Source organism: Harpegnathos saltator, unplaced genomic scaffold (assembly GCF_003227715.2).
Source record: "Harpegnathos saltator strain DR-91 unplaced genomic scaffold, Hsal_v8.6 scaffold417, whole genome shotgun sequence".
Lineage (NCBI taxonomy): Eukaryota > Metazoa > Arthropoda > Insecta > Hymenoptera > Formicidae > Harpegnathos > Harpegnathos saltator.
In genome coordinates, this window is record NW_020230225.1 from 30,259 (window position 1) to 45,335 (window position 15,077).

The 15,077-nt window shown below is 48.2% G+C and overlaps 3 protein-coding genes across 4 annotated transcripts; 2 read left to right on the plus strand and 1 right to left on the minus strand.

Annotated features, from left to right (window-relative positions):
• The first annotated feature begins 1,076 nt into the window (after nucleotides 1-1,076).
• On the plus strand, nucleotides 1,077-9,468 carry LOC112589182 (uncharacterized). Its single transcript, XM_025301423.1, has 3 exons — nucleotides 1,077-3,867; nucleotides 3,956-6,171; nucleotides 8,974-9,468. The coding sequence occupies exons 1-3, from the start codon at nucleotides 1,077-1,079 to the stop codon at nucleotides 9,466-9,468; spliced, it is 5,502 nt and encodes a 1,833-aa protein (XP_025157208.1).
• On the plus strand, nucleotides 9,312-10,878 carry LOC112589181 (protein ALP1-like). The gene is made up of 4 exons (XM_025301422.1): nucleotides 9,312-9,494; nucleotides 9,587-9,800; nucleotides 9,954-10,226; nucleotides 10,350-10,878. The coding sequence occupies exons 2-4, from the start codon at nucleotides 9,636-9,638 to the stop codon at nucleotides 10,677-10,679; spliced, it is 768 nt and encodes a 255-aa protein (XP_025157207.1). The 5' UTR covers nucleotides 9,312-9,494; nucleotides 9,587-9,635; the 3' UTR covers nucleotides 10,680-10,878.
• Nucleotides 10,879-12,010: 1,132 nt separating this feature from the next.
• On the minus strand, nucleotides 12,011-13,811 carry LOC112589180 (uncharacterized). Of its 2 annotated transcripts, XM_025301421.1 has the most exons (4): nucleotides 13,590-13,811; nucleotides 13,425-13,505; nucleotides 13,113-13,244; nucleotides 12,011-12,659 (listed from the first exon to the last, which is right to left on the minus strand). In XM_025301421.1, the coding sequence occupies exons 2-4, from the start codon at nucleotides 13,480-13,482 to the stop codon at nucleotides 12,421-12,423; spliced, it is 429 nt and encodes a 142-aa protein (XP_025157206.1). In that variant the 5' UTR covers nucleotides 13,483-13,505; nucleotides 13,590-13,811; the 3' UTR covers nucleotides 12,011-12,420. The 2 variants fall into 2 exon arrangements, with proteins under 2 accessions (XP_025157206.1, XP_025157205.1); XM_025301420.1 differs by lacking the exon at nucleotides 13,590-13,811 and having other exon boundaries at nucleotides 13,425-13,583.
• Between the last annotated feature and the right edge of the window lie 1,266 nt (nucleotides 13,812-15,077).

The following is a 15,077-nucleotide window of genomic DNA, read 5'->3' on the forward strand; positions in this document are numbered from 1 at the left end:
GGATATATAACCAGGCGCGCGATGCCTGGTCCGGGCCTTGTCTTGTCTTCTGCCTGGCCAGTTTAGGTAGCAAGTAGTGCTACGCGTTAGTACATCGTGTACTGGTGATTACCGACGCGCTTCCTAGGGCGATCGGTATTTCGTTCAGATTCGAACCACTGCTCTATAGACTCTGCTGAGTTGAAGGTGGCGCCGATACACCCTGCTGGGTTGAGGCAAATGGTTCGAATCTTGTTTTGTGATCTCGGACTCACGGCGTTGCCGTGATCTTAGGAGCGACTCGACCGTCTCCTCGGAGCTTCGAGCTCTCTTATTGCCCAAGTGTCCGTAGGGGGCCTTGGCGGTTTTGGAGCGGCTCGGTCGCAGTCTTAGAGCGTTCGCGCTCCTTCGTCCAAGTGTCCATTGGGAACTTGGCTTTCTCGCAGGAGCGACGTGGTCGTCCTGCGAGCCGGAGCTCTCGGAGCTCCGTTTCCACGCGTCCTCGGGACCGTGGCTGGCTATTGGCCAGTACGCCCGGAAGGGCAGGCCATCCGAAACGACGGAGGTCGTTTCGTTGCACGTCCTTGGCGTGCTTCGGGTGCCGCGCACCGTTGACGTCACGGACGTGTGTCCTGCGGGACTTGCGTAGGCGACGTTGTTTCGCTTGTATATAGCTACGTTTAGGTTCTTCGGCGTCGTTCTTCTGCGTTATTCTCTTCTGCGTTACTACTGCGTTTATTGCGTCCATTGCGTTTACACTGCGTGTCACTTTACGTCGGCACGTGCGCGTGCTTCTTCTCTCATGTTCTCGCCGCCGTCCCTGGGCATGGCCCAGTCGGCGCGCGACGTTGCCTGATCAGCAGGGTCTGTGGTCGCCTTGCGAGGCCCCGGCCTTTGATCAGGACGACCGGACGGTCACCGAGCGGACTCGAGCGAGCCTAGACGCAGGCGGACGTCGCTCTGCGATCCGTACTTCCAGCCAGCTCTCCGGAGCTATCATATGTTCGGGCTAGTTCCGAACATAATTTTGGTCCTTCGAGCCGGATCGGGAGCGGTAGTCTCGGACCTGGGTCGGGTTGGTTAGCTCGGGCTCCGTTATGTCTAAGGAGGAGGACATTCTTGGGCTCATCGAGCTGCAATACGACCGGCAGCACCGCATGGAGCGGCTGCTGGACAATGCACGCAAGTCCGGTCAACTGAAGTCAGTTGGCGGGTTGACGTCTCGTTTGCAGGTTCTCGACACGTACTGGGCTCAGTTCCAGGATGATCATCGCACGATCCGAGCGTCTCGCCTCAAGACCGTGCGAGAGTCGGACTACGTGCGACAGGATGCCTGTGGCACGGTACAGGAAGTCTACATTGCGCAGCGCGCAGAAATCCAAACCCTGCTCGATGGGTTGAAGGTTCAGGAGGCTGAGTCGGCTGCTCACGCAGTCCCCGCGCAGGCAGTAGTGCCCGAGGCTTCGTTGCCTCGCATTCCCATTCCGAAGTTCGAAGGGAAGTTTGACGAATGGCGCAATTTTAAGGATCTCTTTGAGTCCTTAATAGTCGATAACCCGTCGTTAGCATCAGTTCACCGGATGCATTATTTAAAACAGAGCGTGTCGGGAGAGCCTGAACGTCTGCTCCGGCACTACGGCGTCGCTACTGGCTCGTTTGAGCAAGCGTGGGAAGCGCTATGTGCACGGTACGATAAACGTCGTTTGCTTGTGGACCAGCATCTCGACGCTTTCCGGGATATTGGCCCGATGCGTCAGGAGAGCGTCTCCGAGGTTCGGAGGCTGTTGGATCGAGCCAGCGAGCTGCGAGCCGCCTTGCGCCTTCTTGACCAGCCAGTGGATGCTTGGGACGTGATATTGGTTAATATCCTCCGTTCCAAGCTGGACTCTGCAACGCGGCGGGCCTGGGAGATGGCCACCGCGGACCGGCGCGAGCCAGTGAGCTGGGACCGACTGGCAGTCTTCCTGGACGAGCGTCGGGTGGCGCTCGAGGCGGTTGCCGCGGCTCCGTCCATTGGGGACGGCCCCCGTGCCTCATCGGCATCCGAGCGGACTGGTCGACGATCGCTACATCTTCATCGGCCCAAGCCGACCCGTTGCGCTGGGTGCGGTTCTGAGCATGGACTCAGAGAGTGTTCGGCCTTTAAAGATCGGCCGGTCTCTTCGCGACGGGCAAGGGTGCGCGCTCTCGGGTTGTGCTTCAACTGCCTCGGTCCGTCGCACCAGGCGGCCGCTTGCCCGTCTAAGGGTCGATGTCGGGAGTGCGGAGAGCCGCACCATTCACTTCTGCACTCCGCTCGGCAGTCTCCGGCCGCGGCGTCGGGGGAGGCGCCGGTCACGGCGCATGCTGCGACGCGGATGCCTGCACAGCGAGTGCTTTTGGCCACAGCCAGGGTTTGTCTGATGGCGTCCGATGGCCGATCCGCTGTGGTTCGAGCGCTCATTGACCAGGGCTCTGAGGTGAGCCTGGTGTCCGAGGCGCTTGCGCAGCGGCTGCGCGCGTCTCGTAGATCGGTGGATGTTGGGCTGTCGGGCGTCTCAGAGGGACCCCCTCAGCGGGTGCGGGCCAGCACGTCATTGCGGCTCAGGGCAACTGCTGGCCTCCCGTTCTCCACCACGGTGGAGGCCCTCATTCTACCGAGGCTTACGGCGTACCACCCCCCGCAGAGGGCTTGGCTGACGGGGAGGTGGTCGCATTTGAGGAACCTCCGGTTGGCGGATGATCACGATGATGACGAGCGCATCGAGGCGATACTTGGAGCGGAGGTATTCGCCGAGATCGTGTTGACGGGGCTTCGCCGGGGCCCACGGGGAGCTCCCGTCGCGCAGCGTACCCGCTTGGGGTGGGTGCTGTTCGGGGCTCTCCCGTCTGCCGCCGGAGCGGGCGGCTCTCATTGTCATGTGGTGCAGTGTGCGTCGGACAACATGGCGGATCTCTTGCGGCGCTTCTGGGAGGTGGAGGAGATTCCGGTTGCTTCCCCGCTCTCTGAGGAGGAGCGGGCTTGTGAAGAGTTTTTCGCGGCGTCCTTTCGGCGTCGTGCGGACGGCCGCTATCAGGTGCGGTTGCCTTTCAGGAGCCCTCCGACTGAGCTGTCTCTCGGCGACACTCGGCGGATTGCCACTGCCTCGTTGCATCGCTTGGAGCGGCGACTGCTTCGGCAGCCTTCCTTGGGCGGGGCCTATCGCGACTTTCTTGTTGACTATGAACGACAGGGGCATATGATCCGCCTGCCGCTCAATGTCGAGACCCCGCGGCCCTCTTACTTTATTCCACATCACCCGGTGATTAAACAAGCCCCCGAGCTTAAGGTAAGAGTGGTGTTCAACGCCTCGCAGGCGTCCACCAATGGCCGGTCGTTGAACGACTTGGTGCACGTGGGGCCGCGCTTACAGCGAGAACTGGGCGAGATTCTACTTGCCTGGCGCATGCATCGAGTGGCCTTCTCTGCAGACATCGAGCAAATGTTTCGTCAAGTGCGGGTGGCTCCGGAGGATCAACACCTCCAACAGATTCTCTGGCGAGACAGCCAGACGCAGACAATATCGGTGTACCGGTTGACCACGGTCACCTATGGCATGGCGTGCGCTCCTTATCTGGCCATCCGCACGCTGCACCAGCTGGCGCTGGATGAGCGGGAACGTTATCCCCGGGCAGCAGACTTACTTTGTCGACAAACCTACGTCGACGATATTCTTGCGGGGGCAGATGACCTTGGGGAGGCACGCCATCGACAGCGTGAGCTGAGCAGCTTGCTCATGGCGGGCGGGTTCCGACTCAGGAAGTGGGCGGCCTCACATCCGGAACTCTTGTCCGGTATCCCGGAGGGGGACCGCGAGCCTTTGGTGCCTCTTGCCGGACTCTGGGGCCGTGGGTGCATCTGTGCTGGGGGTCGGTTGGATTCCGGTCGAGGATGCATTCTGCTTTTCGGTCAACCCCGGGGCTCAATCAGCCATCTCGAAGCGTGGCATCTTGTCAGTCGTTGCGCGATTATACGACCCCCTGGGCTGGTTGGGGCCTATGGTAGTACTGGCGAAGATCCTCCTTCAGGACTTGTGGTTGGCCGGGCTCGGTTGGGATGAGGCTCTCCCTTCTCCGCTCTCGCGACGTTGGGACGCCTTTAGCACCGGGCTCGCGGAGGTTTCCGCGATCCGAGTTCCTCGCTGGACCGGATGGTCGCCTGAAGTGGAGATCCAGCTTCACGGCTTCTCGGACGCCTCGGAGCGGGCGTACGCCGCCGTCATCTACTTACGGGCTCGACGGTCTGATGGGACCACCCGTGTCGCTCTATTGGCGTCCAAGACCAGGGTCGCCCCACTAAAGCGGGTATCGTTGCCCCGCCTGGAGCTGTGCGGTGCGCAGCTGCTCTCGCGCCTCATGAAGGCCATTGTGGAGGCGCTCGGTTCTGCCGAGGCCTCCCTGGTTTGTTGGACCGACTCCTCTGTCACGCTCCATTGGATAACAGGGCATCCATCTCGATGGACCACCTTTGTCGCCAATCGCGTCTCGTACATTCACGAGAGCCTTCCGCGGGCCTCGTGGCGGCATGTCCCGTCCGGCGACAATCCCGCGGATTGCGCCTCCCGGGGTTTGTTGGCCGGCGGGCTACGAGAACACGCCCTTTGGTGGCGTGGCCCCTCTTGGCTTGTCGAGGACCCGGCGGGCTGGCCGGGTCTAACTTGTGTCGCGGTCGACCGAAGCATTAGCGAGGAACGGCGCATGGTTCACGTGGTGGCCGTGAACCCGGAGGACTGGTCCGGTGTCCTCCGAGCATGCTCCTTCCGCAAGGCCATCCGCGTGATGGCCTATGTACGACGATTCCTGCGAGTCCCACGGATCAGTGGACCCTTAACGGCGGACGAGCTGAGTGAAGCTCGACTGCGCCTGCTGCGGGTTACGCAGCACCGCTTCTTCGCAGAGGAGTTGGGTCGTCTGAAGCGGGGGGGAGCATTGATGGTGAGATCGGCATTGCGGCCACTCAACCCCATGATGGACGAGCGGGACCTCTTGCGGGTGGGGGGCCGCCTGCAATTCTCAGCGTTACCGATCGATGCACGGCAGCCAGTCCTGCTACCGCGACGCTCTCGGCTCGCGACTCTCGTTGTGCGAGATGCGCACGAACGCACGCTGCACGGGGGAGTGCAGCTTACGTTGCTCACCGTGAGGCGCGAATTCTGGATTCCAGCTGGGCGCTCTTTCGTGCGCCAGGTGATACGGGGCTGTGTGCGCTGCACACGCCATAAGGGCACCCCGATCACCCCGTTCATGGCTCCGCTGCCTCGCGATCGGGTGTTGCCTCATCCACCGTTCTCTGCCACCGGGGTGGATTATGCTGGACCGGTCGCGGTGCGTCCGTCTCGAGGACGCGGACGTACCACCTCCAAGGGATATATTGCTGTCTTCGTCTGCTTCAGCACGCGCGCTGTCCACTTGGAGGTGGTCAGTGACTATTCGGCCCCGACTTTCTTAGCGGCCTTTCATCGTTTCGCGGCCCGGCGGGGCCTGCCGGTTACCGTGTACAGCGATAGGGGGACCACATTTGTGGGTGCGGACCGCGAGCTGCGAGGGCAGTTTGAGGCGGTCATGGCGTTGGGGGGACCGGTCGCGGCCTCCTTGAGTAACCAGGGCACCACCTGGAAGTTCATGCCTCCTTCAGCTCCGCATTTCGGCGGACTGTGGGAGGCGGGAGTGCGGTCCGTCAAACACCACTTGCGACGGGTAATAGGAGAGCAGGCACTGACCTTTGAGGAGTTCGCCACTCTTCTAGCTCGCATTGAGGCCTGTCTCAACTCCAGGCCATTGTGTCCGTTGACGGACGACCCACAGGACTTGGAGGCCCTGACACCTGGACACTTCCTGATTGGGCGCCCGCTGTTGTGTCCGCCTGAGCGATCCCTCGGGGACGTTCAGGTCGCGAGGTTGAGTCGCTGGCAGCTGCTCCAGCATATGACGGAGCATCTTTGGGAGCGATGGTCTAGAGAATATCTAGCCCAGCTCCAGGTCCGGGGCAAGTGGCTCATCGCTTCTCGTCCGTTGGACATCGGCGACCTCGTGCTCTTGGCGGATAGCCGATTTCCTCCTACTCGGTGGCCTTTCGGCCGCATCACCGGCTTGCTGCCTGGCCCGGATGGGCACGTCCGCGTGGCGCAGGTGCGCACAGCGGACTCGACCTTGACCCGGCCACTGGTCAAGCTGGTGAGGCTCCCTGTGGATCCGAAGGGGGCTCATCCCAATCAACCTTCAACATGAAGGGGTTCAACAGGCCTTCACGGACGCAAGGCCGCGAGTGCGGCCTTCCTGGTGGGATTTGTTCCACCACTGACTTCCGTCGCCGCGACGGAGGCGGGCGGTATGTTCCGTACGGCACGTGATGCCGTACGGAAAGTCGGTGCGAGTCAACGCTGCAAGGCGGGCGGCCTGGTGCCCGGGGCGTTCTCGCTGGCGGCGGGGGACTCGGGTTCTCGCGAGCGAGCGCGCGGGACCCCCACTAGGTCCAACCGCGGCCGCTACACAGCGCGGCTCGCGATTCCGCTGCCCGCGGGCAAGATTCGACCGCCCGGATATATAACCAGGCGCGCGATGCCTGGTCCGGGCCTTGTCTTGTCTTCTGCCTGGCCAGTTTAGGTAGCAAGTAGTGCTACGCGTTAGTACATCGTGTACTGGTGATTACCGACGCGCTTCCTAGGGCGATCGGTATTTCATTCAGATTCGAACCACTGCTCTATAGACTCTGCTGAGTTGAAGGTGGCGTCGATACACCCTGCTGGGTTGAGGCAAATGGTTCGAATCTCGTTTTGTGATCTCGGACTCACGGCGTTGCCGTGATCTTAGGAGCGACTCGACCGTCTCCTCGGAGCTTCGAGCTCTCTTATTGCCCAAGTGTCCGTAGGGGGCCTTGGCGGTTTTGGAGCGGCTCGGTCGCAGTCTTAGAGCGTTCGCGCTCCTTCGTCCAAGTGTCCATTGGGAACTTGGCTTTCTCGCAGGAGCGACGTGGTCGTCCTGCGAGCCGGAGCTCTCGGAGCTCCGTTTCCACGCGTCCTCGGGACCGTGGCTGGCTATTGGCCAGTACGCCCGGAAGGGCAGGCCATCCGAAACGACGGAGGTCGTTTCGTTGCACGTCCTTGGCGTGCTTCGGGTGCCGCGCACCGTTGACGTCACGGACGTGTGTCCTGCGGGACTTGCGTAGGCGACGTTGTTTCGCTTGTATATAGCTACGTTTAGGTTCTTCGGCGTCGTTCTTCTGCGTTATTCTCTTCTGCGTTACTACTGCGTTTATTGCGTCCATTGCGTTTACACTGCGTGTCACTTTACGTCGGCACGTGCGCGTGCTTCTTCTCTCATGTTCTCGCCGCCGTCCCTGGGCATGGCCCAGTCGGCGCGCGACGTTGCCTGATCAGCAGGGTCTGTGGTCGCCTTGCGAGGCCCCGGCCTTTGATCAGGACGACCGGACGGTCACCGAGCGGACTCGAGCGAGCCTAGACGCAGGCGGACGTCGCTCTGCGATCCGTACTTCCAGCCAGCTCTCCGGAGCTATCATATGTTCGGGCTAGTTCCGAACAATAATACATGAAGAGATTAATTAAGATTATTTTCAGGATCTGCGCAAGTAGCCAATGATACTAGGAAGTTTTTAATAACTTACATATATCGCATACATTTGTATGTAATTCTGAGGATACAAAGAAAACATTAAAATAATATAAAAAAAACTAGAGAGAGAGAGAGAGAGAGAGAGAGAGAGAGAGAGAAAGAGAAAGTACAATTCACCACTATTTATAACCACTATTTATTATATTGACTTCGAAAAAAAGCGAAAAGAACCTAAGACGCAAATGGTTAGTGCGAACATATATTGAAATAATTCGAACAGATATTTCCAAGTGTTCAATATGACCACTGCTTATTATATTTACTTTGAATTGTACTTTCTCTCTCGCTCTCTCCTCTGTTTTAACGAAACGTTTAGAAATATCTGTTCAAATTATTTCAATATATTTTATGTTCGCACTAACCACCTGTATCCTAGATTTTCCTCGCTTTTTAGTTCTTTACGATTAATCAGACAGCATAATTGCAAACCGTCATACTTTTTAGATGTATTTTCCAATTTTTGCAGGTAATTGTCCAACCATATCACAGCGTTCAGATACAGGTGATGCGTAGGTTTGTCCAACAGCAGCAACGTGAGTTCCAAAAAGAGTGTTCTTCGAAGACGCCAGCCAATATTTATATTTACATTTACACTTTAATTTATATGCACTTTTTTGTATTTATATTTATAATTATATTTGTGCACATCTATGTACTAGCTCCTTTTACATATTAAATAAAATCACTTCTCAAAATTCTGTGAGCTTCCATCCTTAATTAGTTTATATTGTATTGTTTACTTCAGTCTGCGCTTCAACCGTTAGGTAATAAATAAAAATGGCTCATTTTTATTTCTTACGTTAAAATTTCACTATTAATATTTTTCATTTACATAAAAAATAAAACAAGTACTTCAAGCCTGATAAGTGGCTATATTTGTAAAGGCTTTATAACTGTAGTCGCCGTGCGTTCGGGATAGCACTAGAGATGTCGCTTCCGAACGACATCTCTCAACGTTATCTAGGGAGGGGAGAGTGTCGTGAGCGTGGAGCGTCAGATAGCTCAGTGGTCTAGAGCAGTCGCCCGGCAAGCGAAAGACCCGGGTTCGATTCTCGGTCTAGCGACTACCGCACTCTCGATATTTTTCTCTCCTCGGAACGAAAAATGAGATGCAGGTCCCGAACGCACGGCGTCCCGTCGCCACCTAGTACGCCCTCCTTCTTTCATAAAAGTACGACAGATCATCCACAAAGTCTCCATTGTATATCCATTAAATCTCTAGTAGCTCCATATAATCTCTATATAACTTATATAAAATCTCCATCATTATGTCTATGATGGATCTCTAAAGGACGTCTGTGACGAATATTGGGTACGTTCGGAAACAGTGTGCTTCGGTTGTTTCAGTGGAACAGTAGTTTGTTAGTAGTGTGCCCTCAACTAGTCACGTCACCGAACGCTTCTCACGTACTAGGTGTGACGCATGAGTTCTGCTTTCAGCCATTACCAAAGAACGACCAGATACTAGGTATATTTACTAAAATGGATATTGTACTTGTAGCCGGTGCGATAACTGGTGGATATAATTTATTAAAATTAATTGTTGGAAAAACTCAGAATGAAGAGAGCAGTGAAGAAGAATACGATCGCTGGAATGAAGAGGCAAATATATTTGAGGCACGGATACGTAAACGAGGAGATTTCAGACACGTTACGAGAATTGAAGATTATGTAAATATAACAATACGTGACTATTCAGAAAGACAATTCAGAGAACATTTCCGAATGACTAGAGAAACATACGAAATTTTCGAGCAAATATTGGCACCTGATCTGATTAGAACAGCGGAAAGTGGAAGACATACTTTAGATGTCCGGACACAGTTACTTGCAGTTCTGTAATTGCTTGCAACTCCTGATTCATTCAAGTAAGTTTATGTCAGATGTCTGTCGAAGATACGTATTTTTAATGTTGTAAAAAGGAAAGAAATTTTATATCTCACGGTTCTTACTTTTCTAGATCTGTGTCTGATCGCTTTGGTATTAGCAAATCATTATTGCATGATTCCATGAGAAGAGTTGTGGATGCCTTGAATAATGTAGCTGACAGGTATATTAAATGGCCTGTAGGTGAACGATTGGATGCTGTTAAACATCGATTTTCACGAATTGGCTCTCTTCCTGATGTCATAGGGGCAATTGATGAATGTCACATTCCTATCCCAGTGCCAAAGGTAAGTTAACTTATTTGTAAGAATTTACTTATCTTAATTTACTTAACCTAAGTTATAATTAACTTATAAGAATAACTTATAAGAATAACTTATAAGAATTCATGGAAACTAAAAATACTTTTGTTATCAAATTTTGTTATCTTATTTTTATAGGTTCATCCTATTTCCTATAGAACAAGAAAAAAAGAATATGCCATTACACTGCAGGCTGTGTGCGATGCAGACCTAATATTCACAGACTGTTTTGTTGGGTTTGCTGGATCTGCTCATGATGCCAGAATTTTCAGGAACTCTGATCTCTGGCATATAGTAAGAAGAAATGAAAATGATTTTTTTCCTAATAATGAATTCATTATAGCTGATAAAGCTTATCCGGTGCTGCCATGGTGCATAGCTCCACATATCAATAGAGGCAATATGACTGAGGTATAATCAATTGTAGAGTAGTAAACTTTCTGTTTAAAGTTTTAATTCAGAATGCAGCAAGAACTTCTTTTATATCTGTGCTGTAAGTTGCTTTAATTAAATATTGTTCCTTTATCTGTGCAGGCACAGAACAATTTTAATCAGCATCTTTCAAAAATGAGGGCGGTTATTGAAAGAGCTTTTGCACTTCTTAAGGGAAGATTCCGACGGCTAAAGTATTTGCATATGAGCTGTGCCGATCTGATACCTTATGTAATTTTGGCATGTTGTGTACTTCACAATATTTGCCTTCAAGGTTGTGAACATGATATAGATGAGTTTATAGAAGAGGGTATGGACCAGGATGCTGGTAACAATAATGCGAATAACTTAAACCCTAATTGGTTACCTAATGACCCAATAAGATTGGCCCGCCGTGAATATCTTACAACTCTTGTGGAACACATTGTATAATGAAATATATTGGTTCTGACGAAATAAAGCATAAAGGCCTATCCAGATAAACCTGTATGGCTGCATGTATAAGACTGTTAACGTGGATACTTTATGTTAGATGTTCATTGGTCAAGATGGTCTTATGTTGTAATATAGTATGTTGTAATATCATATACAGCTATGAAAGTTTGTCTGGATAAGAAAACAAAACTTAAAACATGGTCTTTTTTATTTAATAAATTTTATATCTGAACACAAATATAGTTAGTATGTATATAGTGTAGTTTAACAAAAAAATTGTTATTCTGATAATACACAGAAGCTTTCTTCAAACAGAATTCAGTCTTACATGATTCAAAAATATTAACAAAAACTTATGTTTCTACATTAAGATACTTTTGAGACATACATACTAACATTTAATAGAATTTAGCAGTAGCATACATTCAGCACTATAAAAAAAGAAGCACAAGGACGATTGCACCATAAAATATAGCGAACTTTACATAACAACGGTGGTTCAAATTCTGTTGACATGGTTAAGTTGAATGAGAAAACAGATAAAGGTCCGTACATAACGTCTACTTTTGAAATTCGTATAACTATCAGTGTTTTTATCACAACTGTTATAAATATATTTATTTTAATATTAATAAATGAGTCTTTGCATCACAGCCTCATATGTTATATGTTATTTGAGCATCGATCATATATCACACAATCATTAAAGTATCTATAATTTTACTAAACAAAATTTTAGTAAACAATTTAGTACAATACTTAACTTTTGTACTTTTCGCTGTATTGTATAATACACAATCGACATCTTAATCAAAAAAGTTTAGAATATGAGTATCGACGTTTACTGTAACTTACTACTAACAAAATTGTTATATCCCAAGTAGCACACATCATTTAAGAAACATTTCTGCAAACTTATACAGTTATAAAGCGTTACATATGTTTAGAAAATGTGTAAACCAACATATGTTACTTAGGATCTTACGTTTAGTTAAATCTTAATCATCTTCATGCTTTAACACGTATAACTTTATAAATTATGTAGTAGAACATTAAGGTTTCATAAGGATTAAAAAAAAACATTTTATCTATATGAATAGATCTATTGTTTTTCGAATAACTTCCTGAAGTGATGCAATAAGTTAGAGCGAAATTAATAGAGTTGGTTTTACTCAAAACTTATTGTATAATGTAAAATTTATAAAATTATATTGCATAGTTTAGAAAATTCTTTGAAAATACAAACCTTTTACATCTTGTATAAAAACAGTATTTAAAATTGTAAAACAAAGTAAACATTTAAATAAACATTAAAACGTTAACGAGGAAATACAAAAAGACTCACAACTTATCAATAAGTTTCCCCATCATCTCTTTATATGCATCCATTGCTGCCTTCGATTCAGCCATGTTCTCTCTGTGACGTCACTCCCTCGCCTCTTCTCGAGATTTCGCCTCGGAAAGAAGAGCAGTGGACCAGTCTTGCAACTCTCTTTGAACTTTTGTTATCTTCCGTTGTCTTTTCTTTGATAAAGGACCTTCTTCACCTTCAGTTGGTGACTCATAATCTTCACTCATCTCCTCGAAATAAGTTGGATCTTTGGCTTTTATATCTGCTCTCTTCCTCTTGATAAGATTCGAGGCAACAGCAATGGGTTTAACACACGACTGTTCGCCTAAAACTTCTTCCAATTCTTCGTACAATTTACAGGTTTTAGGATCATTCCCAGATTGATTGTTATGGTCTTTCGTTTCCGTTATGGTCTTTGTATTTCCTCTTTATGTCCTTCCACTTGTTTTCACATTGGACAGGAGATTTTTGATTCCATTCTGGATTACTATTTTTTAATTCTTTACTAATCATAAGCCATACATCCCGGCTCTTCATATTTTTGAAATGGTTTTGGTGATCTTGCCAAAGATTAGAAATAAGGCATCTCACTTCATTATCGTTCTTCCAGGATGCCGTACTTGAAACTGCAGGTTATATTTTAATATTAGTATTTTTTTGAATATATGACACAATATATTTGGACAAAACCACACGTAACATGTGGGTGATCGGACGCCGTTTTGTACGTAACGACTTTCTTTTCTGGATTTCTAGACAAAGATACAATAAAACCAACAGTATCAGTTGATAGAGTGGAAAATGTCCTTCAAGATCATATATAAATATTAAACAATGTCATAATACACTGATAGTTATATGAATTTCAAAAGTGGACAAATTAGACAATACTGACTTGACCACTTTTGAAATTCGTATAACTATCAATGTATATATGACATTGTAAAATGTTTATATATAATCTTGAAGGACATTTTAAGCTGTATCGATAGATGCTATTGATTCTACTGTATTTCTGAAAAATCAGGAAAAAAGTTGTCACATGCAAAACAGTTCAATCGCCATAGATAAACTTTTACCTGTTTTCTCACCCAATTCAACCATGTCAGCAGAATTTGGACCACCGTTGTCATGTATAGGTGATTCCTCAGTAAGCCGCAAATTGAAGAATTTTGCTGTCTCCTCACATATAGGCACGATAATATTGTTACCTACAAGATGAAACTATGAATACATTTCTACTGATAATACATAATGCTATATAATTGTTATAAAAAAGTCCAAATCTATATAAATATAACATTCTCAATCTGTATTGATACAAAATATGCAAGAGATACAAACTTTACAATTTCTGTTTATATTATTTGAATGTCAATATAATAACTTACTTTGTACATCCTGCACAAGCAATCCTTTAGAATTAAACACGGGTAGATCCCCAATCATTACAGCACGATGCCGTCCTTCTACTAATGTAATATTATTATGCATTATTATATTTTTTTATTATTAATGCCAAATGTTAATAGATTATATCTAGATTAATAGGTTACATCGACGATATACTATACACCTAGTGTATAGTAATGTAAATAACACGCGCCAAAACTAGATTTTCTCGCTAGTCCCACCGACTCCACGTCCTTTTTCGTCGGGTGGATTGGTGGCTAGGGATGTCACTCCACTAGTGTTTCCGAACGACTTCACACGAGTGCACACTGAGTGTTTCCGAACGGCTGGTGTGCACTCGTGTGCACACGAGTGTTGTTTCCGAACGCACCCATTATATGGATATCCACAATGGATATAATATGGATGTCCATTAGATGTCATTTTGACATCTACCATGGAGATGGATGTCTAGTGGAGCTATGGTTGTTATTTGGATGTCTAATGGAGGTTTTGTTCCGTGTGGGATTTATGTATCTGGCGTTGCTTTCTTAAGTATGGAAATGGATATATTACATATATCCGGATTCGGTATATGAATTCCCTCATATTGTGCATAACCTAGGAACCATACAATGGCTGCATAATATGGCTGCAGCAAGGACGCGGCAAGTTGGTTGCCGCAGCAACCAACAGTCTGTGCACCACTTTCGCATGTACAGTAGTACTCGCGAATTGAGTCCCTACCAGTTTTTACGTTATCTACTAAAACAAAAATGTGATGACATTTTCCGCTAAGAAACCGAGACTTCATGTAAGCCTTGATAAGTAAAAGTTTCTCGATACCTTTTACCGAGCGACGCTGCACCTCGTTAACAACGCAAACGTCTGGTGGCTCAGCTATTCGTGTTTGCAGGCAGCCCCTGTGGCTGCCTTTGACTCTTCATATCTCCGAAACCATTCCTATACTCAACTTGAAATTTTTCCCAGATCAATATATCATCATAAGCTATCATTTAGACCACAATTCGATTCAATCCGTAAGGTCCACCAAACAGGCGAAAAAACATGTGCTTTTGCAGTTGCTGTTTGAGTGTTTTTTTTCCGTAAGAATATTCTATAACTTTACAGTATTACAATAATATTATTGTGATATATTACTGTGACAATATTACTATAATATATTATTGCAATATTACTGTAGTACTACTGCGATCAAAAAATAAGGTGGATTTGTTTATAAAATGAAAAATCTTTATTTATTCTTCCAAATCAATTTCATCGCCTTCAAAGTACTCCCCGTCCGACACAATGCACTTAAGCCAACGTTTTTTCCAATCCTCGAAACAGTCAGAGAAGTCTTTTCCGGGATGGCCTTCAATACTTTCTTCGATTCGGCTTTTATCTTCTCAATCGAGTCGAAACGGTGTCCCCGGAGTGGTCATTTGAGTTTGTTGAACAGCCAGAAGTCGCACGGTGCTAAATCAGGCGAATACGGTGGTTGTGGAATGATATGGGTCAAATTTTTAGCGAAATATTCTCGAGGAACCAATGCAGTGTGGGACGGTGCATTATTGTGGTGTAAAAACCAAGAATTGTCTGCCCATAATTCTGGCCTCTTGAGGCGAATAGCTTCACGCAAACGACGCATA